Here is a 24,443-nt window from a genome sequence, read left to right on the forward strand (position 1 = left end):
GGAGTGTGGAGGAAGTTTATGATGAAACGGATGGTGGAGAAAATCAATAAGTTGTGGCCAGAGAGGAGAAGGATTTTGCAAAAGGAGCATAGGCAGTTAAGCATGCTCAGCATTCAATAAATATTGCAGATAAATAAATTAAAAAATAAATAAATACAAAAGTTGAATATTTTTTAAACATTTGAAATTTAAAAAAAAATTCTAAATATTAATTTGTCTAGTTCTTATTTGTAGTTTGTATTCTAAATCAGTTGAGTGATACAAGTTACACCAACATCAATGTAATTTTTCATACTTGTTATGCTGTGCCCCAGTATGTTTCAAAGTCACACTGTGTCTGTGAGCTTTAAATGATTGTTAAGTGATCCTTGAAGAGACGTACACAAAAAGAATGAGGTCTCCACAGATATATTGTTTAAAATTTAACAGAATATCTTCTTTGTTACACTACACTCAACTTTCCCCTGATTTAATACATTGTGTAATCAGATATTAATATTTGCACTTCCACATTAATGAACTTATTTGTGAAAAATACATAGAGGGAGTTGCTGAGAAAAGTCTCAGTACTGAAATAGTTTGTATAAAATCACTTTATGTAAAAAAATAATTCATATTACATTTATAAACAATATTCGATGTATGCGAATGAATACATTACATATTTACAAAAAATTCAAAATGAGCATTACACTTCCATTCATAGCACACACACACACACACACACACACACACACACACACACACACACACACACACACACACAAACAAACAGCAACCATACTTGTCATGCATTCATAAATATAAATTAATATATGACACAGTCACATTAAGAATACTGTTTTCTCTACACAGATGAAAATATTTTGGTATGTTTGGCCACATTTGTACTTTTTCAAAGTTCAGTGGTTTCCAGCTTCTTCATTATGAGGGGATTACCAAGTTTACTCATATGGTGATAGATATTCTGATGGTAAGTACTGTTGGTGTTCAGATTATTCTGCTCTTTATCAATAGCTGTTTCACTTGCAATGTTTGGATTCCTGAAATAAATGAAGCCCTGTTTTACTTTACAAGAATGAGATATTTTACAACGACAATTAATGCTATATTTATTCTAATACTAACTTCTGAAGACTACACGTTTATCAACAGCAATTGCAAAATTGGGATTATTAGCATCCTAAAATACTATTTTGAATAAATAAATTCAGGTATAGAAGAAAATTTAATAAGCTGCAACAAGATAAGGAGAGAGAGAGAGAGAGAGAGAGAGAGAGAGAGAGAGAGAGAGAGGAGGGGGGGGGGGGGGGATTTGCTCACACAGTCAAGCTCCAACAATTATCCATAATCTGATACAAAAATTATACTGAGCTGTCTGACAGGACAGAGGCAAATACCACAAAATGCATGTGTGGTACATACTTTGTAGTTGGCAGTGCTTCTTTCTATTTTGGCAATGATTTGTTAATGTGAGTACCAGGCTGAACCATAAGAGTCCACATTAAGCTTAAGGTTTCCTTGTAGTTGGTCGGTAAGTCAGTTCAGATGTCAGAGAAAGGCAAACTACCCAACTCCAATAAGAGATAAGGTGATGCTGTGGGCACCACTGATGTCACAGCCAGCAGCTAATGTATATAACAGCACACCAGCAGCCCACTGGCAGTCATACACTTGACAGTGGACAAAGAATGCTTGGCCGAAAGTTTATGTAACTTTTATCACTTGATGTGGCTGGAAACTTCAGATCTTTTTATTCAATATTACCACTACAATACTCAACCTTTTTACATCCTGTTCAGTTTGTTTCAATCAAACAGTGAGTACTGTGTTATGGAAGACAATCTTCTGTGCCAGAACATAAACCACTACCCTGCAACAGTATATTTTGCTAATCCTTTGGTAAGACCACATTTGTTGTTCTGTGGTTGTGCCACATGTTACGGGATGTTTAATGAAAAATGGGTCAATATCCACCCTGTATGTATTTCACTGGGACAATGGGACACTTAAGTTAAATAAGGGATCATCCCATAAAATATGGGATGTATGGTCATCCTATAGTGAGATTTTTTTGGATTTGAAGATTTCATGCAATTATTTCTGGAGTAAGTTAAGTATTGCTGTGAGATGCCATTCTGATTCAAGAAGCTCAGGTTAAATTCATCTTTGAATATGATTTGACAAGGATCCCATCCAGATAATCAGTTATCAATCAACAGTGGACCAGATGAGATTTTGGTAGATTATTTACTTAACAGACAAAATCTTCATTGTGTACATGAAACACATGAAAAACTTTCAAGTAATCCTTTATATTTTAAATGATTCAACTATGGGTTCTTGGCGAAACATGGTACATTGTTTTAAATAAAGAAATCACTTTTCTCCAGCCAAACGCTGGGATGGTTCCTTTGAAAAGCCAATGAACAGTTTCATTCTTCATGCTTTTCCAATCTGAGCATGTTCTTTGTCTCTCATGACTTTACTGGAGGCATAATTTTCAACTCTAATCTTCCTTCTTTCCTCTACAATAAGTTCATAAAATTATTCATTCATTATTCATGTGCTTTGTGACACTTTGGTATGAAATGAGTTCCTGCCCATATAACAAAAGGAAAAATTACAACATATGGAATACTACACAAGACTTTTCTAGACCTGACTGTGTGGGATGATTAAACAATGGAAAATTTTAGAAATACTGCTCAAGGAATCTGTAAGTACTATGATGAACTGCTACACACAGAATTGTATACCACTTTCAACTGTTTTCATACTACAATAATTTAAAATTTTATTCACAACTTACCCAGCCTTAAGATTGACATAATGATTTTGGTCATCAACAAAAGTTTTGCTGTCCTCTTCATTTTGTTCTAATCCATCACTGACAACTGCATTCTCATCAAGAGAGTCTCTTTCTGATGTATGGCTGGAAACAAGCAATACATGATATCTTTAAAAATCAGTGGGTAAATTACTCATATGACATGTGCTATACAACAGGCCTTGAGTGTGTTATATTAGTAGCACTAGTCTATGGTATGACTGTACATTGGAATTCAGATGAGATATTGTTTGTCAGTGTCCTTTCACTGTGCTTCTGATGATGGTTTAAGTACAAAAGAGTAAAGCTGAATAGAATGTCACATTAAACACCTTTCACTGTCTAAATTGTTATTTTATTGGGCTACCAATTTCAGTGATGTATTATACCATCTTCAGGCCTCCTGACCAGTACGTAGGAGGATTCCCACCTATGGTCCACTCAAAATAGGGGCCAGCATTCGGTGCCTGATATTCATAGATTTTTGAGGCAGCGATAGCGTAATATATCGCCAAATGGTAGTCCAATAAAATAACAATTTAGACGACTGAAAGGTGTTTGATTTGGCACTCTGTACTGAACAGATGATGAGTCATAACCATCTGTGAAAAAATGGACATACAGATATTTAAAACTGCATAGTTTTTAAAATAAACAAAATAATGATCAAAATTAAACATTAGTGATGTTCTTACCTCAGTGAGTCCTCCTCTTTGTACCATTCATTTTCATAGGCTTGCATCCAGATTGGATTTGAACCTTCAACACTGTGCTTGTTGGTGTTGGGCACTCTTCCACCAATATGATTTAAATCTGATGTGTTAGAGCCTGCAAATGATAACATTAATAAAATTATGATTTCAGTCTGATGTTGGGAGGAGCAATATCTCATACACAATGCATACAAAGACTGCAGCGTTCAACAGAATGTTGGGACATTATGTATGCATGTACAATCTGTCAGATGAGAACATGAATTAAGCAGATAACTTTTGGCAATACATATCATACAGCTTGCACTGCTGGTTGCATTTCTTGTAGATAATGTCATGATTGAAGGTGCTGAAATGCATAATCCATTCCATCTTACACATTTTTAATTGGAAAAATGTCTGTTGATGTTACTGAACATAGCAGAGTCTCCAGTCTCTTCCAGAACATTTGAAACTATTGCAGAATGTGGACAAATGGGGGACAGCATCAGTTTTCTGATTGGTCAGGGTGGCCCACCACAATTTCCTCTCCTGTGTTGATCTCTTCATCTCAGAGTAGCACTTAGCCCCAATATCATCAACTATCTGTTGTATATGTTCCACTTTCTGTCTCATTACAGTTTTTTCCTTTAGTGGCTAATTCTGATATCATGTCTCAACATATGATCTGTCTACCCGACCCTTCTCCTAGTTATGCGTTTTCCACATATTCCTTTCCCTACTGATTGTACTTAGGACCTTATCATTTTTTATTACTTAACTTTCAACATCTTTGTGAAACGTCAGGGACACTGTTATAAATATTGCTACGATGTAGCGTTCCGTTAAAAAGAATTAAAGTCAATGAGAAGACAAACACATGGGTAACACAAGGGATTAAAAAACCAGCAATCACCCTTAGAAACCTAAGTAAACAAGCTAAAATAAATACGACAATAAAACAATACTACAGGAAATATAGAAAGGTCTACAGGAAAGTTTTCCTGGCAGCGAAAAGGCTAAGCAATCATTCATACCCTAACAAGGTAAGCAATAAATGAAAATCAATTTGGAAGGTTATAAACAATAGCATAGGACCTAATTAAAAGTCTGTTCAATTCAAACAACAAAAACATAAAAGTACCAACTTGTGAAAGGATCATGTTTCTGTACCCAGTAACAGAGTGTGTAGTTAGAAATGCTATTCTTAAACTAAAAAACAAAATATCTTGTGGTATTGGTGGAATTCCAGACAAGGTAATCAAACATAGTTCTACCAATATAGAAACTCACCTAACTGACATTATTAATATTTCTTTCAGGATAGGGGTGTTCCCATCAAAACTAAAACTCTCCATACTAAAGCCACTTCACAAAAAGGATAGTACAGCTGACATAAATAATTATAGGCCAGTGTCATTATTGTCAGGTTTCTCTAAAGTAATTGAAAGAGTAATGTATGAAAGGCTACTGTAGCTCATTTGCTGAATAAAAATAAAATACTGACTAATGCTCAAAATGGGTTTAGAAAGAACAGACCCACAGAAACAGCAGTCTTCCAATTCATGAAAATGGTCCTAAATGCTTTGGACAAGAACGAATTAAGCTGTGGGATATTCTTAGATTTATCTAAAGCATTTGATCTAATCAGCCATGACTTATTACTTAATAAACTAAAATTTTAGGGTGTCTGGGGACTTGCCTTCAAATGGTTTAAGTGTTATCTCTCTGATAGACAACAGAAAGTACAAATATGTCATGAAGGCAAAAAGTATCTTTCAGATTTAAAAAAAAAAAAAGAAAACCTAGCTGTGGAGTGCCCCAGGGTTTCATGTTAGGCCCTCTGTTTTTCTTGTTGTATATAAATGATTTGCCAAACCATCTGACAGTTGCAGAAATGGTGATGTTTGCTGATGACACTAGCATTTTTATAAGAGGATACACCAAGGATAATCTACACCTCAGTGTCTCTAGGACAATAAATGAGATAGGAAAATTGTTTAGTGATAACACTTTGATCATACATAAGAATAAAATGATATTGATGAATTTCAGTAATATTAAAAGTAAATGTAGCAGAAGAGTAAAAGCTGATTTAGGAACCTATGTTATTACTCAAGCTCCACACATAAAATTCCTAGGTATACGGATGGAGGAGCACTTGAGATGGAAAGAGCATCTAGAAGTTTTGAATAACAAACTAAGTAAATGCTGCAATGTGCTAAGAATGCTTTGGGAATGTCGCAACACTGAATCATTGCTGTGTGCCTGTTATGCTTATATGAACAGTTTGCTTAGATATGGTGTGATCTTCTGGGAAATAAAGGTATGGCAAAACAAGATTTCAACCTTCAAAAAAGGGCTATTAGAACAATGAAAGGGGTTCCCAGTAGAGTGTCACGCAGGGAAATATTTAAAGAACTTAAAATAAAGACTCTTCCTAGCTTATACATCTATGAATGTGTGTGCTTTCTGAAAACTCACCACAAATTTTCAACTTTAAATAACCAGGTTCATACCATGAAACAAGGAACAGAGATGATTTTCACAGAGACACCCACAAAGGAGTGCTCTACCAAAAAAGTGTAAACTACCAGCCCAAAATACTTTTTAGTGCATTGCCTTCTACAATAAAGAAAATTAAAGAATTTCATAAATTCAAGGTAGATCTTGAACAATTTTTACTAACACATAGTTTTTGTAACACTGAAGAATATCTGGATATGGAAAAGTAATAATATTTATATATACTGATATGAAATTCACCCTTACAAAAACTGGTGTTTGCACATTTTACAGATACAATTTGTAGAATGTGTGTGATAGTGACTTACTATTTTATGCTTATCAAATTGCACATGACGTAAGTGATTTCTAGGGAAGTGGTGTATGATTGCATAAGTTCAAACAATGCTACAAAATTGGAAGATGTAAGATAATGAAATTTCAAATGAGGTAAACAGATTTATCCCACTGTTCAGTAAGGAATTTATTTTCAACTCCAAAAAGATGGGATTTGAAGAGGAAATGCATATGAAAGAAACCCTGGAAATCAGAGGTACCAAAAGAGTTAAATCAAGATCAAATGTCTTAACACATTTTTAAACAATTATTCTGACTGTTAATCTGGATGGTAAATTGGCTGGAAAGTTATTTATTGTGCTGCAACAAGCTGGAGGTGCTCTCCCCCTCTGATTCTTTATCCTTTTCATGATTTTGCAAGGGCAGTAGGGAACATTAATGTGACAGTAAGCAACGGTGAGAAAATGGGTATAAGAGAACTGCTTTTGCTCGATTTCTGGTCTGCATATAAAAATCATAGTCCTTTATAGCAAACTATTCCTCCTGAAAATGGTTTGACATTGCAATTCATACCACCTGGAACCACTGGGCAAATTCAGTTCTGGATGTTTGTGTTTTCCTTGCCTATAAAACATATTATCACACTATCTGCAGCTACACCTTAAAGGATAGCCAATATTATGATAACCTCCACGACAGACTTTTTCACATTCAGTTGCATGCCATAACATTCCATCAGCTCTTATAACTCCATTACACCAATATGCTTCCATATGCATTCTTTAGGAGTGGATACTTAGCTGAATGTCCTGCGTTGTTTGTAACACCCAATGAGTTTGTCTTTGGTCTTGATGGTGTGAATCTCTGTGATCATTGTGGCATGCCATTTTTCATTTGGTTTTTGTGGCGCAAGTTAATAGTTCTGTATTGAACATTTCTTGAATGTCGGCGACAACCAATTTGTGAAGTATAATATATACAACAACATTATATTAGAACTACTGATAGCTTGGGGAGAGCAGCCCTGACAAAACTCTGCCATCTGGTGAGCAAGATGTATGAGACAGGTGAAATACCCTCAGACTTCAAGGAGAATATAATAATTCCAATCCCAAAGAAAGCAAGTGCTGATCTGGAAGAGCAGTTGAACAGAATGGACAGTGTCTTGAAAGGAGGATATAAAATGAACATCAACAAAAACAAAGTGAGGATAATGGCATGTAGTTGAATTAAATCAGGTGATGCTGAGGAATTAGATTAGGAAATGAGACACTTAAAGTATTATATGAGTTTTGCTATTTGGAGAGCAAAATAACTGATGATGGGTGAAGTAGAGAGGATATAAAATGTAGACTGACACTGGCAAGGACAGCGTTTCTGAAGAAAAGAAATTTGTTAACATCAACTATAGATTTAAGTGTCAGGCCTACCCGCTTCCATTCCCCGCTTACAACAAACCTGCTGAAGACTGAGAATAATATAAAAATATCTATGGCGGCCTTTCAAAGCCTTCAAGGTGACAAACACTGACTTCATACTAAAGCTCTTTTTTGTCATGGATATCCCTGCAAATGTATCACTTGTTGGGGAAGTTAGCCCCCTTTCAGGACCCTATGTCTCTGACATTTGGCAAAATGTATTGTTTTCTGAATTCCTATTGCCGTAAACATACTCATGTGATTTCTGCAAGAGTGGAGTTTTATCAGTGTGGAAAACAACTCCATCAATCCTATTGCACTTGAGCTCCTGAACTGTAGGGGTTAAGTCTTTAGTGTTGTATTGTTACTGCTAAATCTCAGATATCTTATTCTGATACTATGGTCACAGATACTACCATACGAGAAGCCCAAAATACAGAAGGTCACCTACGGCATTACAATTTGAAGACCCCTCTTTAGGAAAATTACTCAAGATAGCGCAAGTATTTGAAATTTCTTGTGCTGCAGGCCATCGATTAGCTTCTTGGCAGTAGTGCATCATGTCCAGCCTCTGCTTTCCACACAAACACAGCAGGGAAAAATTTCCCACAAGCCCTTGCCCTCTTCCCTGGCTCGTTTTGTTCAACATGACTGACCAATCTGCCTGCATTGTAGGGGTGTTGTGCTGTCTGTCTCATACGAAAGGTGACGTTGCCTCTGCGTGCTCAGCCAGATTCCACTGAGCCTCTGACATTGTCGCCTGTGGACATTAATATTGTTAGTCATTCTTGTGAAGGTACTGCAAGTGTTTCTAACAAACTGGTCACCAATGTCTGTATTATCAGGATGCCCTATGCCTCTAAGTGGTCCTTATGCCTTGCTGTAGAATTCTAATACTCATATCCTTCTTGGTTTCCTCCACTGTCAGCTACTTTATGCTGTTTTCTCAGTTACAATAAAGAGCTAATTCATATTCTCAGCCAACTTGCTGCAGAAGCAAGGTACAGGGCAGTGCTTTGGCCAGGGACACATCTGGTGGTGGACAGTGCAATTACAATTTTTTTTTTGGATTGGGCACTTTCCAGGGTTTTGGATTTATGGTCTCCTATTCCATTCATTTCATGCTGGATCTTTTGCCTTACAAAGAGTTGGACGATTTTATTAGAGCACTTCACTCTTGGATCTACATCAAAAGCGTTTTTTTTTTCTGTGCCAGCCCTGTGCCGCTCACACCTTATGCTCAAGTGAAGGAAGAATTAGACAAACGGATAGCTTTAGACGACATGGAATCCATTTCATCCAGTCAGTGGACTACACTGTTAGTCCTTTAAGCTGACAGTTAATTCATGGTCTATGATTGGTACGTATCCTGTTCCTTTCCCAGATAAATTTATGATGAAGCCTGTGAGTGGACAATGTTTTTTAAAACTAGACTTGCTTGAAGCATGTTTACAGCTGCTAACTGGTGAAGAATCATGTCAGCTTCTTGTTGTTAATATACTGTATGATCTCTACAGGTACAAGTGATTGGTTTTTGGTGTTGCAACCATACTGTCTATTTTTCAATGTTATCCAGAGCAACTTACCAATGAATTTCTGGTTGTATCAATTTCATAGACAGGATTGTAAATACCTGTACCACACAGAGGAGCACCTCTGCAACCTTCATGTTTTGTTTCAGACGTTGCATGATGCAGGTCTGAAGTGCAATTTGGGAATGTTTCATTTCTTCCAACCCTCTGTAGAACACTAGGGAGATGTTATTTCTTGTCGGGGGGCTCACAGATTGTGACTGCAACAGATGCATCATTCATATGATGTGTGAGCCATGTTTTCAGAACATTGTGCAGATGGTTCAGAACAGGCCATTGCATCTACATCAAAGACACTTACTAATGCACAGAAGAATTACTCTCAAATAGAGTTGGAGACTCTCACTATTATTTATGCTGTCAGGAAGTTTTATGTACCTCTCTAAGGTGAAAAGATTCATTTGTTGACTGATCACAAACTGTTGGTGTCTCTCTTTAGCCCCATGGCACACTCGCCAGACAAGACAGCCCACAGACTTCAAAGGTGAGCCCTTTTCCTTAGCAGATGTAATTATGAGATTCATTTCTGCCCTATGGGTCAGTGTGCAAACACAGATGCTCTTTCACGTTTCCCAATAGGACCTCTCCCTGGCTTCGATCAAGATGGAGTAATTTGTTTTTATTTCAACAAGTAAGCTGAATTGACAGTGGATAGATTCCCTATTACCACTTCTTGCACTGCTCAGGCTGTCACCACTGACCATGTTCTCCTTAAGGTGTGACAGTATGTTCAGCAAGGGTGGCCTGACCAGTCTTCAGCTTGTGCATCAGATTCCACCTGCAACCAAAATTATTTTCTGTTAAGGATAGCATTATTGTGTTGTCCACCAAAACCTGTTCCATATGTGGTCAATTCCAGCATCTCTCCAGTGTTACATGCTTCACCTTTCCCATCAGGATCATTGGGGCTGCTGGCTCGGTGCCATATCTACTGGCCCAGAATTGATCATGAGAGTGAACATTTAATCACTGTTTCTTCGAAATGTGCAGGTCATCAGCCCACTTCCTGACCATGTTATTCAGCATGGCCTGAACCATTACTGCCTTAGGAGCACATCCATATCAACTTTGCTGGCCTCTTCTTGGATGCTTATGGTTTGCTGGTCAAAGACACTTACTCCTTCTTTCCATTTGTTGTCAACTGCTACTCCACCATGGCAAAGGCAACGGTGCGACTCTCACTCAGATATAATCCATCGAAGGCCTGCCCCACACTGGTAACTGGCAATGATCCACAATTCATCTCTCGGACTTTTCCAAGATTTCTGTGCACACTGCATTCATGCATTCCTGTTCTACCTTCAGTTGGTAAGGTGGCGGAAGCCATGTCTGCATTTTAAAAAAGCATATGAAGACGCATATTGGTGGTGCCCCATGGACAGGGCTCTCACATGCTTTCTTGGTTTCTTTAGGTCCACACCCTTCAGTGAGAAGAGCCTAGTTACTGCATGGTCACCAGTCTTGCATGGTGCTAAATCTACTGCTACCCACACCAATGCCTGCTATGGTCCCTCTGATGATGTGTTACATGACTGGTATTCCAGTCAGATGTCACATGTTTGACACCATGACACTGGATTCTGGCAATCATCCACAGCCAGTGCAGTTGGCACATCTTCATTTTGCAGGCAGAAGACCAGCTAATGCCGTGATGTCTCTTCCTCACCTCCACCCTCAACAGCCATGCTGCTGATTCTGCCACTATATGATATTAGCCATTGATAATCCTCCTCCATTCTTGTTTCAAGCTTTTTGCAAGTTCATTAGAGCCAGAATGTGGCGAGCCCGAGCCAGAACCACACACAGCTGCCTGAGGTGTGATAGAAGAGCAAGTGCTGCTTTTGCCGGAGCTTCCAGATGCCTCCATGGATTCAGTTTCAGCATTAATGCCTGCCAGCTAGGGTCTTGGCCATGTTCATCCACCTACAGCAGTGCCATAACTGTTCTGGTCACTTTCGATTCTATTCTCCAGTGTAGGCTGGTAGGAAGCTATTTGTGGCACAGAGGGCAACCTCCAGCAATGCCACAGAAGACATGAACATCATCTTTCTGAGCATTGACTGCTGTCCTATGCTGTGGGAGAGGTATATTGGAGTGGCACCAGTTTAACAGGTGATCCAACAAAAGGAGAGGAAAAATGGTAATCTGCAGTTACCACAATTACACCAGCACCTCACTGCCCTTCAAAGTTCAGCTGCACATGAGGTGCTGGCCCATCAAGTATTGTTCAATAAGCCCATGCTGGTGCATGGTGACTGAACTCGGATGCCAGGAGGTGGCACTTTCATACAGCACTGATAGCTGTGCATCAAGATTGACAAAAGCAGCTGCTGTCCAGGGCCACTATGCAAAAACATCACATGTCATTCTACTGGCTTCTGTCCCATTCTGTAATGGTATATTCTCTTGTTACGTTCACTCTGCTTGCTAATCATTGTATGTCAAACAGGTACTGCCCCACCTTTGTAAAAGGACAATGTAGTGAACATATTTGTGGTTTCAGCATTAAGCATACATAGTTATTGTATTTTTATTGACATTCTCAATTGTGTGTGTTACTGCAACAACTACTAATTCTGAAAGACTGAGATTCATTACCTATATTGTTGATATTACACCTACTGTTCTTGTTCCAATTTATGCAGGTGCTAAGCAGATGCTAATCTTTACCTTCTAAATTTCTGTACATTAACCTTACATTATAATTCTTAAAAAAACTGATAATTCTTTAACTTACCAAATGCTGATACAGTGGCAGCTTTTATTTGTCTTTGGTAGCGTGCTCTTTGTGACAAACATATAGAAATAACCAAAATGAGTAAAATTCCCAAGAAGATTGTGGTTACCATTAGCCACATCAAGAGGAGATCCTCTGAATCACTTTTTAGTAGCTGTGTCTCTGCTGGTTGAGTGTCTAACACATTGAAATCCTGTAATTTAATGCGTTTCATGTAAATTGTGTGGAAATATTTAAAGCATTAAATTTAAATATTATCTTAATAACAAAAGTTAAATGGCAACATCTATTAATGACAAGAGCAAAGTGAGAACAACATTGCCTCCAAAAAGCAGGCACCCAAATAATGAAACAGCAGCACTGTGTGAACTGCACAGATTTTTGGACTTTGAGCCACAGTCAACCAGTTGAAAAAAGAAGAATTATTTTTTGCACTTCAACTGTGATGAATATGTTATGCTAGATGACACAGCTTACACAATATGTAGTAGAAACTGTTATTATTATAATTATTAATATACATTTTGTTTAGTTTATATTATACAGTAAGGTATGAATGGAAAGACTGGGAAGTACTGTGTAACTCAAACTGCAGTAGTAATAGGTAAAGATTAATTAGCAGTATTTGACCCTTTATGTTTTGCACCATGAAGTTGTGATCTGCCCAACATGGGTGAATGAGTGATTGATTTTACCATTCCAACATCCTGTTCCCTGGCTACAATCCAAGCAAAACTTCCTCAGTCTATCATGAGGTGAGCTAGAATATGATTAAGACGTTGCTTATGTCAAGGAATGGATTAGTAACCAATATGTGTTAGTTATTGTAGAGTTGTTTATGATACACTGATGATTAAATACTGTAAATGACAAGATGATATTAATGAAGGATATTAATTTAACTTTATTCATACTTAAAATGGTTGCAAATGGTCATATGAATCAATAAACAGAATAACTGCAGTTAACTTTTCAAAGAAAATGATGGTTATGTAGTGATGTGAAGCTGACAACCTCTTTACTGCAAGTCACATCAAGAAATGGGAAAGAAACTGTGCTCAGTAATAGCTGTTTCGAAGAAACATGAGTGATAAATGTGTTGGAAATAGGGATATGGACAAGGTAGAATACTGAATACATGATCCGTATCTCGAGTAACACAGTTTTTGTTGTACAAGATTACATGAGACATTTGCACATGAACAGTCCGCAGTGCTTACCAAACAGTCAGAAAGAGTCCACAAAGTTGCCCTTCCTTGTCAGTGACATTGTTGCAATCGATAATTGCTACAGAGCACCCTCCGCTCTGGCAATGTGGAGTGCAGGGGAGGAAATGAAGGAGTGGTGCCGACATCAATGAGATGATGTGGTGGCCGGTTGACATCAGGCGTTGTGTGAGACACATTTGCCTGACCAGCTGCATTGTGGCTGGCTCAGAAGGGGGCTGCAGCTGGACGATTTCTCACAGGTCTGAATGTCTTATAACCAACCGTGTCATTGCTGGGATAGAAACCAGGCATGGCTGGACTGTTTCTCGTAGGTGATGGGGCGAAGATCCATGTGACTAGTCATGCCATGGCTGGCACTTTCATGAGACATGACTGGGCCATTTTTCTTAGTCATAATGGGCATTGTAGGATTGCTGAACAAGTAGTATATCTGTAGTTGATATGCAAAATGTCCAAATGTGTCACACAGGACACCAGTGGTGCAACTGAAAAGAGAGAGAGAGAGAGAGAGAGAGAGAGAGAGAGAGAGATGGAGGGAGGCCAGGGTGTCAGTGGTGAGGATGTTGGCATGTAGAGACCACACACACAAAAGAGACCCTGATCCAATCACAGTTATGATGTATGTTGATAGGATGATGCAACTGACGTGAGTTGCTAATTTATTAGGCCATGTGAACATAGATGGGCGCGGCCTGTGCGGTGACTGTCCATCATGAGCTGGAGACCAAGAAGAGACAGGAATATTGAGTACGAATACATTTTGGATTGTGGTTGAAGTCTGTGTAGGCAGAGATGCAATCACAGAGTCCGGCATTATTGTGCTGAACTCATGTTGGGAGATGCTGAACTCTTGTTGGGAGGTGCTGAAGTTGTTGGTGACAATTGGAAAGGAATAGTGCAACTGATAGTGGTCACATCGGCATCATGTTGTGTTTGATTCCTCTGATGAGTCCTGAATGTGGCAACATTGTTGCCCTGTGGTATGTGTGCAGTAATCAACAAGGTGAACATAATCAATAGAGTTAGTGATGTTGTGTGAAGATAGGCAGTTCATGGTGAGCAAGTTGCATTCTGGTGAGTCATGCACAAGAGACTTGGTGACAGTGTGCTGTCTTGCTCAAGGGGCATTCCTGAAGATGCCAGCACCAGAGGAGCCCAGGTGGCAAGAAGAGACAGTGTCTGTCGTGGGTGTTTCGCTGCATGTCTGGGATCAGAGACAATGCAGATGCTGGATGGAGTGGGGAATGGGCATGGTCAGATGTTGGGTAGGCGTGAACATTTGGTGGGACTGGGTTCATGCATGCGCATCACACTTGTCATCGTGATGACTGTGTGCTGAGACCATGAGCTGCTCGCAAACACGATCCCTGTACACAGTGCATTTGATGATGCATGGCAGTTGGCATCAGCAAGAACTTGTCAGGTGAGGAGGCATACTGCTTGAGTGTGTCAATGGATGTACAGATGTCTTCCCACTGTTTGTATTCAATGGTGAATGTACCTGGTAGGGGCAGAGTCGCCAGGGCGAAAGGTTCTGGGGTGCAGCATTCCACATTGAAGCAGAGGAGATCAGTGAGAGGTGCAAGCAAAGAGAGGTAGAAATGGTGTAAAAAGTCCATTGCTACATTTGGTTTCACGATGTCCTTACAAGAGAATGTCCATGCGAAGTGGTGAGACGACACTTGCAGAATGCGGGTCATGGATCCATGATTGTGATCAATGAGCTGGGAGCTTTGTGTGGTTTGTAGGTTCATCCACTGTCAGCAAACCATCAAGGTGGAAATCTCACAGAAAACTTGTCAGAATCTGAGTCGGTGAGAATATTACATTCATGTGTGCAATCGGAGGTGTGAAATCTGTTAGCAGTCATTGTGAGTGTAGTGAGAGAAGATTCACTGCTGTTGGAATGTTAAGGTGTCTAGGATGGTCTTCTCTAATACATAAACGTGTTGTGAGCACTACTGAGTAGTCACAAGCTGGTGACAGGCGCTCGCGTACAGATCAGCGCATGGAGTGTGGTCGCATCATGCTAAGTTGTTTGTTTTGATGGGTTGCAGGTCACTGCCTAGCAGCAGAAGTGGTATACACTGTACAATGCGTATATGTGCGTGATGCAAAATATGTGTTGTCCATGGAAAACAAACACAAATCTATGCAACCAGAATGTTGCAGTCCAAATGGTGCATGGCATTCTGGAAGTAGGGTAGGACGAAGAGGTTCCAATTGGATCATTTGCTGCTGTCAGTTGTTCAGGACTAGTGTTGTAAGTTGAATCACAGAACTGAAGAACTTCACTTGCTCAACTGGTTTCTAAAGATGGCGGAAAAGATGGCTGAGAAGCACTGCACTGTGCAGAATGGAAACCATAGGTATCGTGTGCAAATTTCTGTGGTTGGTGGTTATGTGCGGGTTGCATTGTCATAACTGTATTGTCATGAATTTTACTTCAGACACGGTCATCAGGAATCGTTTGGGTCACCAATGGGGGGAATCTAGACATGGATGGGTGTAGAATATTGAATTCATGATCCGCACAAACTTTTTATTGAAGACAATTACATGAGACAGCCACAACAAGTGTAAAGAGGAAACATTAAGTAGTTTAGAAAATAATTAACTCAAACAGCACCCATATAAACTAGAGCTCTCCAAATTTGGATTTCATTTCTGCCAGTTCATTTGCATAAAAGCCCTTTCCTTCTCTTTGTGGCATGTTCCCTCTTCATAATCTATAAAGAATTGAAGCACATTTTCCCATCTTTGAACTTCTCCTTTCAACATTTTTGTCAGAAGAATTTTGTGCATTTTCTTCAATTTCAGTCTGCAGTTCATAACCAGTAATTTACAGTTGGGCTACAATTTGTTTTTCTCCACTCCCAGAATTTTCCAGGCCTCAACCTGTCACCATACCCATCACCCAAGCGATTTCACCCCCTTGCTCTATCACATCCTTCCTTTTTACATGCCTCACCCTCTTTATATGCTGCCCTCTGGTAGTGTACCTGCCTGTTCTTTCCCCTTCCCACCTCCTACCCTTTTCTGCTCCTTTCCTTTTCCACTTCCCATTCTTTTTTTTTTTTCATCCCCATGCCCCACCTCCAAATACTGCACCTGGTTGTCTCTAGTTCCTGTATGCCCCACCAGACAGCACTCTTCTGTCACACCACCCATACCATGCTATCCCTTCCTCTTCCCCACCCCACTCCAGATATCAATTCATCAATTGGGATATTTATAGTTAACATTTTAACTTTTTACTTGAAATTTATCTATGTTACTTCCTTACTTCATTGTCTGTAACATAAATAATAAATGATTTCCATTATACCTGGGTTTTACTTGCATATATTTTTCATTCAAATGCCCATTTGTACCAAAAATAACCATTTCAGTCATAACTGATTACCACTTTCAGTACACATGATTTCAATTTAAACTTGTCATTACAAATCAACATATAACAAAATTAAAGTAATTTAGCCACATAGTGCTTTCAGCTTAATTGAGGAAGCACTAAGTTACCTGTAGAATCTGATTTTTATTGTAACAATATTATGAGAAGGAAAGTTGCTACTCACCTTATAGCGGAGATTCTGAGTCGCAGATAGGCACAACAAAAAGATTTTAACACTTAAAGCTATCAAGGCCTTTGTCAACAAAACACACACACACACACACACATACACACACACACACACACACACACACACACACACACACACACACACACACACGTAAATGCAACTCACACACACGAATGCAGTCTCAGGCAACTGATTGCTGATGGTGTTTTTTCGAGATATTCACAAAAGATTTTTTCTTATATCAGTGATTCATAATATACCATTTTCATCTATGAAATAATTATTTTGCTTTCCAGTTGTGGATCCAGGGTTCATAATTTGTTACAGTCTCTCCTACATGCCATGGCAGAAGAAAAAGAAAAAACAGTGTGAAAAGTGATCAATAGATGGCGCTATGTGTGTTAGATTACATAAATGAAAACACCTGTCATGCACACGACCCATTGAAGTTGGTATCAACACGCCGGATAAATGGCTTTTCCTCCTTTCATGCCTGCAACATTTGCTGTGACTGTCTCAATGAAGGGCCGCACTCTGCTTGTAAAGCTGTATTACAAGAATGATGACTAAGCACATGTCGCTCTGCAGAAGTTCCAGACACTGAAGGGTTCAAAAAAAAGGCATTGGTCCAATGACTGCCGTCCGTCTGGAGAAAATGATTCGGAAATGTGAAAAGACAGGTTCTTTTGGTGTGCAGCCTGGTAGAGGGAGGAAACGAACTGATCTGATGTCAGTGGAAGCAGTGACCACAGCAATGCAGGAGGAGACGAGTGGTGGTGTGCAAATGTGTAGTGTATGGAGAATAGCCCGAACATTGGACATACTCGTGAACACGGTACATAAAATCCTACGAAATATTCTTCTTTGCTATCCATTCAAAATTACTCATGTGCATGAGTTGCTTCCTGTTGAACTGCCAGCAAGAGAGACCTTTACTTTAGAATTTCTTGCTTGCATGGAAGTGGACAATGATTGGCCGTGGAAGACTTTGTGGACAGACGAAGCCCACTTCCATTTGACAGGATATCTCAACACACAGAACTGTTGAATATGGGCAATGGAAAATCTACAGCAAATCAACCAGTATCACTTCATCGTGAAAAGGTCAATGTGTGGTGTGGGTTTACAGCATCATTTACCATAAGGCCATACTGTTTTCAAAGAGAGGGGTGCTTGTGGTCCTGTTATCTGTACCATCACTGGTAAGCACTATGAGTGTCTTTTGTGGATGTATAGATGGAATCATTTTTATGCAAAATGGCAGACCTCTGCGCATTGCAAATCCAGTTAAGCAGCTGCTGAAGCGCCATTTCAGAAATGCTAGAATTATCAGCTTCCATTTCCCTACAGCCTGGCTGTCCTGATCACCTGATCTTAATCTGTGTGACTTCTGGCTGTGGGGCTTTCTGAAAGATGTGTTCAGTGTTTTGATTGCAAACTTAGCTGCACTGAAGTCATGCATTGTGCAAAACATTCTGAACGTGACCCTGGAAGCACTTTGACCAGTTGTGAAACATACTGTTTCTCAATTTCAATTTGTTGCAAAAGACAGTGGACAACATATGGAACAATTTTTGAGCAAGTCACACGGAAAATAATAATCTGATCTGATTTTGACTAGTGCTTTTTATGCAGTTTTTGGCCTCAGGACAATTAAAAACTGATGTGATTGATGCTTTCTATGCAGTTTTTGGCCTCAGGACAATTAAAACTGATGTGATTAATGCTTTTTATGTGACTTTTGGCCTCAGGGCAATTAAAAACCAATGTGAGTGATCATTTTTATGCAGTTTTTGGCCTCAAGGATAATTAAAAACTGATTTTTTCCATCTGATGTGATATGACCTTTCCCTGGTGGATGAGCTTACGTAACTAACAGTATCACACCTGCACACCCATGCACACTGAGTAGTGTTTATGACCACTATTAAATTATGATGCTTACAGTGCCATCTATTGCTACATTTTGTAACTATTTATTTTTCTTCTGCCAAATGTTTTCTCCCTTATCCAACAATATTCTGTTGCAATTTGATGTCATTCTGCATCGGTTTGAAAGTTTAACTTTAATTATAATCACCCTGTATTTTGCTGTCACCTCACTTTTAACATTTTACTAATGTTCATTTTTCAATAACACTAATAATAGTAATAGCAATAATAATAATAATAATAATAATAATAATAATAATAATAATAGTAATAACAATAAAGTGCTGGGTGGTTATAATTAAACTGAGTGCTGCATTGTGGGCTGCACACATCACAGGATGCTCAAACATCATAGGTATGTTTATTAATCGTTGCACTCATGGAGTATGCTGGAAAAAAAAGGTTCCATTTTCTGCCACCTGCCACCAGGTGAAAATATGGCAATGTAAGCAGTCAGAAAGTGAAATGTTTCCTGTTTTGATGCCAGTATGCCGTTTGTCATTTGTAATTGTGTGTTGCAGCAATTGAGGAGAAGGACTGTACATTTCTGGTAATACCTATGGTAATAATCGCATCACCTATAGGCAATTTCAAGATTTGTGGCCTTCAAGATCCCCTGACCTAAATCTATGAGACTTTTGGTTTTATCAAAATTGTAGCAAGAGCAGTGCTGCACTACAGAAATACTGCCAACAGAAACATCTGCAAAGAGGTCTATTGTCAATAAATGGGTCAAGGAATGTCAAATACTTTGAAGAAATAGGTGCAGCAGGGAGAGGGAGCAGCCCATTCCCATGGCAGCTGTTTATGAAGTTACTGTAACTATAACTGACTGTGCAGCACATGCCTCAAATTCTACAGCCAGTCATCAAGCTGAGTTACAGGAATTGGTAACTGGTATCATAACTACAAGATTCACAAAGAAGCCCCAAGATAGGCTGCAATCCCTTCACTCTTTGGCATGCATGGAAATGTGTAACATGTGGCTGGGAATATTCTTTGTGTGTATGAGGTACATTTTACTCTGCACAGTGCCGTGAATGCACAGAATTATAAGGACATCCTTGTGCAAGATGTAAGTCCAGTTTTGCAAAAATGCAACGTGACTACATCACTATTTTCATGCAAAATGGGGTGACACCACATGCTGCTTACCAGGTGAAAAATTTGCTTTGAGAAACCTATAATAACAACAGCATCACCTCTAGGCAATTTCAAGATTTGTGGCCTTCCAGATCCCCTCACCTAAATCTATGAGACTTTTGGTTGTGAGGATATCTGAAAGATTGTGTCTGTCAGCTAGTTATCTGGACTCTTCCTGATCAGAAAGGATAGCATATGATGACATATCACTCTGTTTACAATGGATACCCTGCAAGCATTTGTCAACCATTTAGACTGTTTACAAAGCCATATTTTCACCTATTATTTTATCAGTGTATCAATTAATGAAAATACCTAGAATGTTTCAGCATGCTGTAATGTATACAGCACGCACCACAGCACTTGGAACATCATGAGTTCATTTATAACCACCCAGTATACTACCACAGCACTTGGAACATCATGAGTTCGTTTATAACCGCCCAGTATACTAATATTTAAATATAATAATAATAATAATTGTATAATAACAATATAATGTTTTACAATAACCATAACAACAACAATAATAATAATATGTTATATCAGTGCTTACTACATTGAATAGTATGATGTCCAACAAATGGGAATCCAAAGATATACAGGCTGTTTGTTTTAACTGAAAACATTGAAATATCTCAAAAACTAATTCCAATTTGTCTGTCTCAGAGGGGAACAGACAATGGTACCACATTTAAGTCCCCACCCTGCCCCATGTGTGGGTGGTGGGGACTACTTTGAAATCTTCAGTGATAACTCCTGTTTTTTATTGCAGATGACGATTCTACTGCAAAATCTAAACACATTTTGTCTGAATCATTTTCTTGAACATGTATGGCATGTGGGATCCCATCTCCATGCTGCGAGGGTAGGACAGGCAAGTATTTCATAACTTCTAATTAGAAACACCATTATTAACACCAAATTCCTCCAACATACTGAACAGGGGACTACTTGATGTATCATCGCAGCCATGTAGCGAACTAGCGACGTATCATGAAAGGCAGTACACTGTGACCGGAGCTCACATACGATGCAGACGTAGAACAGATAGTGACACTAAAAATTACAATATTTGTGTAGTTTTTATTGCCTGCACACTTACCTATCATTTGGAGAACAGATGTACAAGTGGATGAAGAATGTTGCTATCACAGATGAAAAACTTGAAATGATCCTGATTTCTGGGGAATGTAGGAGAAATGTTGAGGCTGCAGTTGCCTTACATGCTGAATGTTTCCCAGAGACAGCTCACTCTCATTCATTCTTTTACAAGGTTGTGAATGCCTTTATATCTGATGGCGACATACAGAATGGCAAAAGGAAATGAAGCAAACGTGTTACAGGAGAAGCTAATGAAATAGGCTAGCAGTGGTGTACCACAACCCATGGATAAGTCCCACCAAAATTACACCACGATTCCAGTGTGTCTGTAGATAGTATTGTCACAACACTGCATCATCGTAATTATCATCCATACCATGTGTCATTGCATCAAGAACTTCGTGGCACCCATTTCCATAACTGGCTAGTGTTTTGTGAATGGGCATGTCAACAAATGCAAACAACCCCCGTGTTCTTTGCTGAGGTACTATTTTCTGATGAGTCTTCATTCACAAACCATGGCAGTGTTAGCTGGCATAACATGCATTACCAGAGTGTAGGCAATCCCCACTAGTCACAACAAGTTGACCATCAATGTCTTTGGTCGGTTATCATATGATGTGGCATTATATGGAACAAAGTAATTGGTCAATATTTTGTCAATGGCACACGAATGGACGCAAATATAAAAATATTTTTAGAGCACGAATTATCGGTACTACTGCAGGATGGTGCCCTGAATGTTCAACAAGGTATGTGGTTTCGGCATGATAGTTGCCCAGTGCATTACACAACTGAAGCACAGAAGGTATTAGACTGTGTTTACATTGGTCAATAGAGATGGCCCTATTAATTGGCCTGCTAGGTCACTGGATTTGATGTCGCTGGATTTCTTTCTGTGGGGATATTTAAAAGATAAGGTTTACCATCAAGAGCCAACAGGCCATGAAGATATGGTCAACTGCATCAGAAATGCCTGTACTGACACTCCCGCAGATATGCTTCTGTCCTGTGTATGGTCATTTGAAATGCAGATCACAAAGTGTATTGAAGTTGATGATATTATGTTTGAGCACTTAACTCTAATTAGAAAAGTAGAGTAGTGTTTGCCTTGAGTCACAGCTACAGTGGTGCACTGAGTAGTCCCCTGTTCAATATGTTGGAGGAATACAACATTGTGAATGCGGCTTTCAATTAGAAGTTATGAAATAAAGGCCGGTCCTACCCTTTCATGATGGAGATGGAGGATCCATATGCCACAGTATATTCAAGGGCCATTGAGTAGTATGTCAAACTATGAATGTGAACCCATTCTATTCCTTTGATTACAGTACCATCTGTGGCAAAATGAAGATAATGCTTCAGACAAAATGTATGCAGATTTTACCATAGAATCATGATCTGCAATAAAAAACAGGTGTTCCCACTGAAGATTTTAAAATCCCCCCCCTCCCCTCCCACTTCCCACACATGGGGTGGGATCAGGAGTCAAGTGCGATACCTCTGGATGTCCAACTCTGAGACAAACAAACTGGAATTATAACTTTTTTTGATCTGATGTGTAGTTTTTGAGATATTTGAATGTTGTCAGTTAAAATGAACACCTTGTATGTTATACAAAAAGCATACATCTCAAAATGTGAGAAGTACTTGTCTTTTGAAATTATATTAAGAACTATAACAGCAACAAAGCCTCTCAACTTTGATGATTTCATAATTTACACAATATTAATTCAAAGTGTACACTCACCATTATCAGTATTTTACAAAGTAGTATTATTATGAACACAGATTATGGCTATTACAAATGACCTACAGAATGAAGTAAACAAATGAGGACACATTCCTCTGTTATTGTGAACTGGTGAAACCAATGAATGTGGATGCAAAGTAAGGGTTGTGGTAACATGGTAGTCTGTAGCATAGCACACTGTTTGTGTTCAGAACATATTGAATGCATTTTGGTACATCAGAAGCTCAGCTGTTTCAAAGTAACAGAATAATGTGTCCTCATTTGTTTACTGCACTCTGTATGTTGTTCGTAGCAGCAAATATCTTGCAGTAGATGATAAGTCTTTCACAGTAGTGAAGATTAGCAAGTTCTCTTAACGGATACGTTTTAGAACCCATGTTTACTGGGAATTTTTTCCTTGTTTTGGTCCATACTATTACCTCTAAAAATATGGAACAAATTTGCCCCCCCCCCAACTAACACACACACATCCTTACTAAAACAGTTTTTCCTTGTGAGCTCATGACCCTCTTTGGACCTGTACCTGTTCATTCACGCAGAACAGAACGGTGAAATGAATTACATGGATTCCTTGAAAGAATTTAGAATAGTGTAGCAATTACCTTGAAAAGTCCATCCAAGTTCTCGATATTTTGATCCACGAGCCGAAGGACATCATTAACTTCCATGATAGAATTGTCTCTCTTATTTACCAAATGCAAATATAAGTCCGTCTTTGTTTTGTCAACAGAACCATCATGATTTTCATGTATTTTGTATTCATCAATATTGACAATGGCACCAGTGACGTTTCCTAGAACCCTGTACATTTTTAAAGTTTCAGATAATCCCATCATTATAAAATGTAGTCATTAGTGATAATTTTTCATATATGTACTACAATGAAGAGCCAAAGAAACTGGTACACCTGTCAAATATTGTGCAGAACCCCCGCGAGGATGCAGAAGTGCTGCAACACAACATGGCATGGACTTAACTAATGTCTGAATCAGTGCTGGAGGCAATTGACACCATGAATCCTGCAGGGCTGTCCATAAATCCGTAAGAGTATGCGCAGTTGGCGATCTCTTCTTAACAGCACATTGCAAGGCATCCAGATATACTCAATAATGTTCATGTCTGGTGAGTCTGGTGGCCAGAGGAAGTATTTAAACTCAGTGTTCCTGGGCCGCTCTGTAGCAATACTGTGTGGTGTTGCATTGTCCTGCTGGAATTGCCAAAGTCTGTCAGAATGCACAATGGACATGAATGGATGCAAGTAATCAGACACGATGCTTTCATACATGTCAGTTGTATCTAGACGTATCAGCGATCCCATATCACTCCAACTGCACATACTCCACACCATTACAGAGCCACCACCAGCTTCAACAGTCCCCTGCTGACATGCAGGGTCCATGGATTCATGAGGTTGTCTCCATACCTGTACATTTCCATTCACTCGATATAATTTGAAATGAGACTCGACTGACCAGGCAACATGTTTTCAGTCATCAACAGGCCAATGTCCCTGTTGATGCGTCCAGGTGAGGCATAAAGCTTTGTGTCAAGCAGTCATTAAGGGTACACAAGTGGGCCTTTGATTTCAAAATCCCATATCGATGATGTTTCTTTGAATGGTTCACAT

General features: G+C 39.0%; 1 protein-coding gene across 4 annotated transcripts in view; it reads right to left on the reverse strand.

The window, feature by feature from the left end:
* Positions 1-575: 575 nt before the first annotated feature.
* Positions 576-24,443, reverse strand: part of LOC126267060 (cadherin-23-like) — a 458,700-nt gene continuing 434,832 nt past the window's right edge. For all 4 annotated transcript variants that reach the window (XM_049971900.1, XM_049971901.1, XM_049971902.1 and 1 more), the window contains 5 exons: positions 23,419-23,617; positions 12,072-12,264; positions 3,526-3,658; positions 2,813-2,935; positions 576-1,043 (listed from right to left, as the gene is read on the reverse strand). In XM_049971900.1, the coding sequence (XP_049827857.1) occupies positions 896-1,043; positions 2,813-2,935; positions 3,526-3,658; positions 12,072-12,264; positions 23,419-23,617 (796 nt within the window). In that variant the 3' untranslated portion in view covers positions 576-895. The remainder of the gene's footprint in view (positions 1,044-2,812; positions 2,936-3,525; positions 3,659-12,071; positions 12,265-23,418; positions 23,618-24,443) is intronic.

This window comes from Schistocerca gregaria, chromosome 4 (genome assembly GCF_023897955.1).
Source record: "Schistocerca gregaria isolate iqSchGreg1 chromosome 4, iqSchGreg1.2, whole genome shotgun sequence".
Lineage (NCBI taxonomy): Eukaryota > Metazoa > Arthropoda > Insecta > Orthoptera > Acrididae > Schistocerca > Schistocerca gregaria.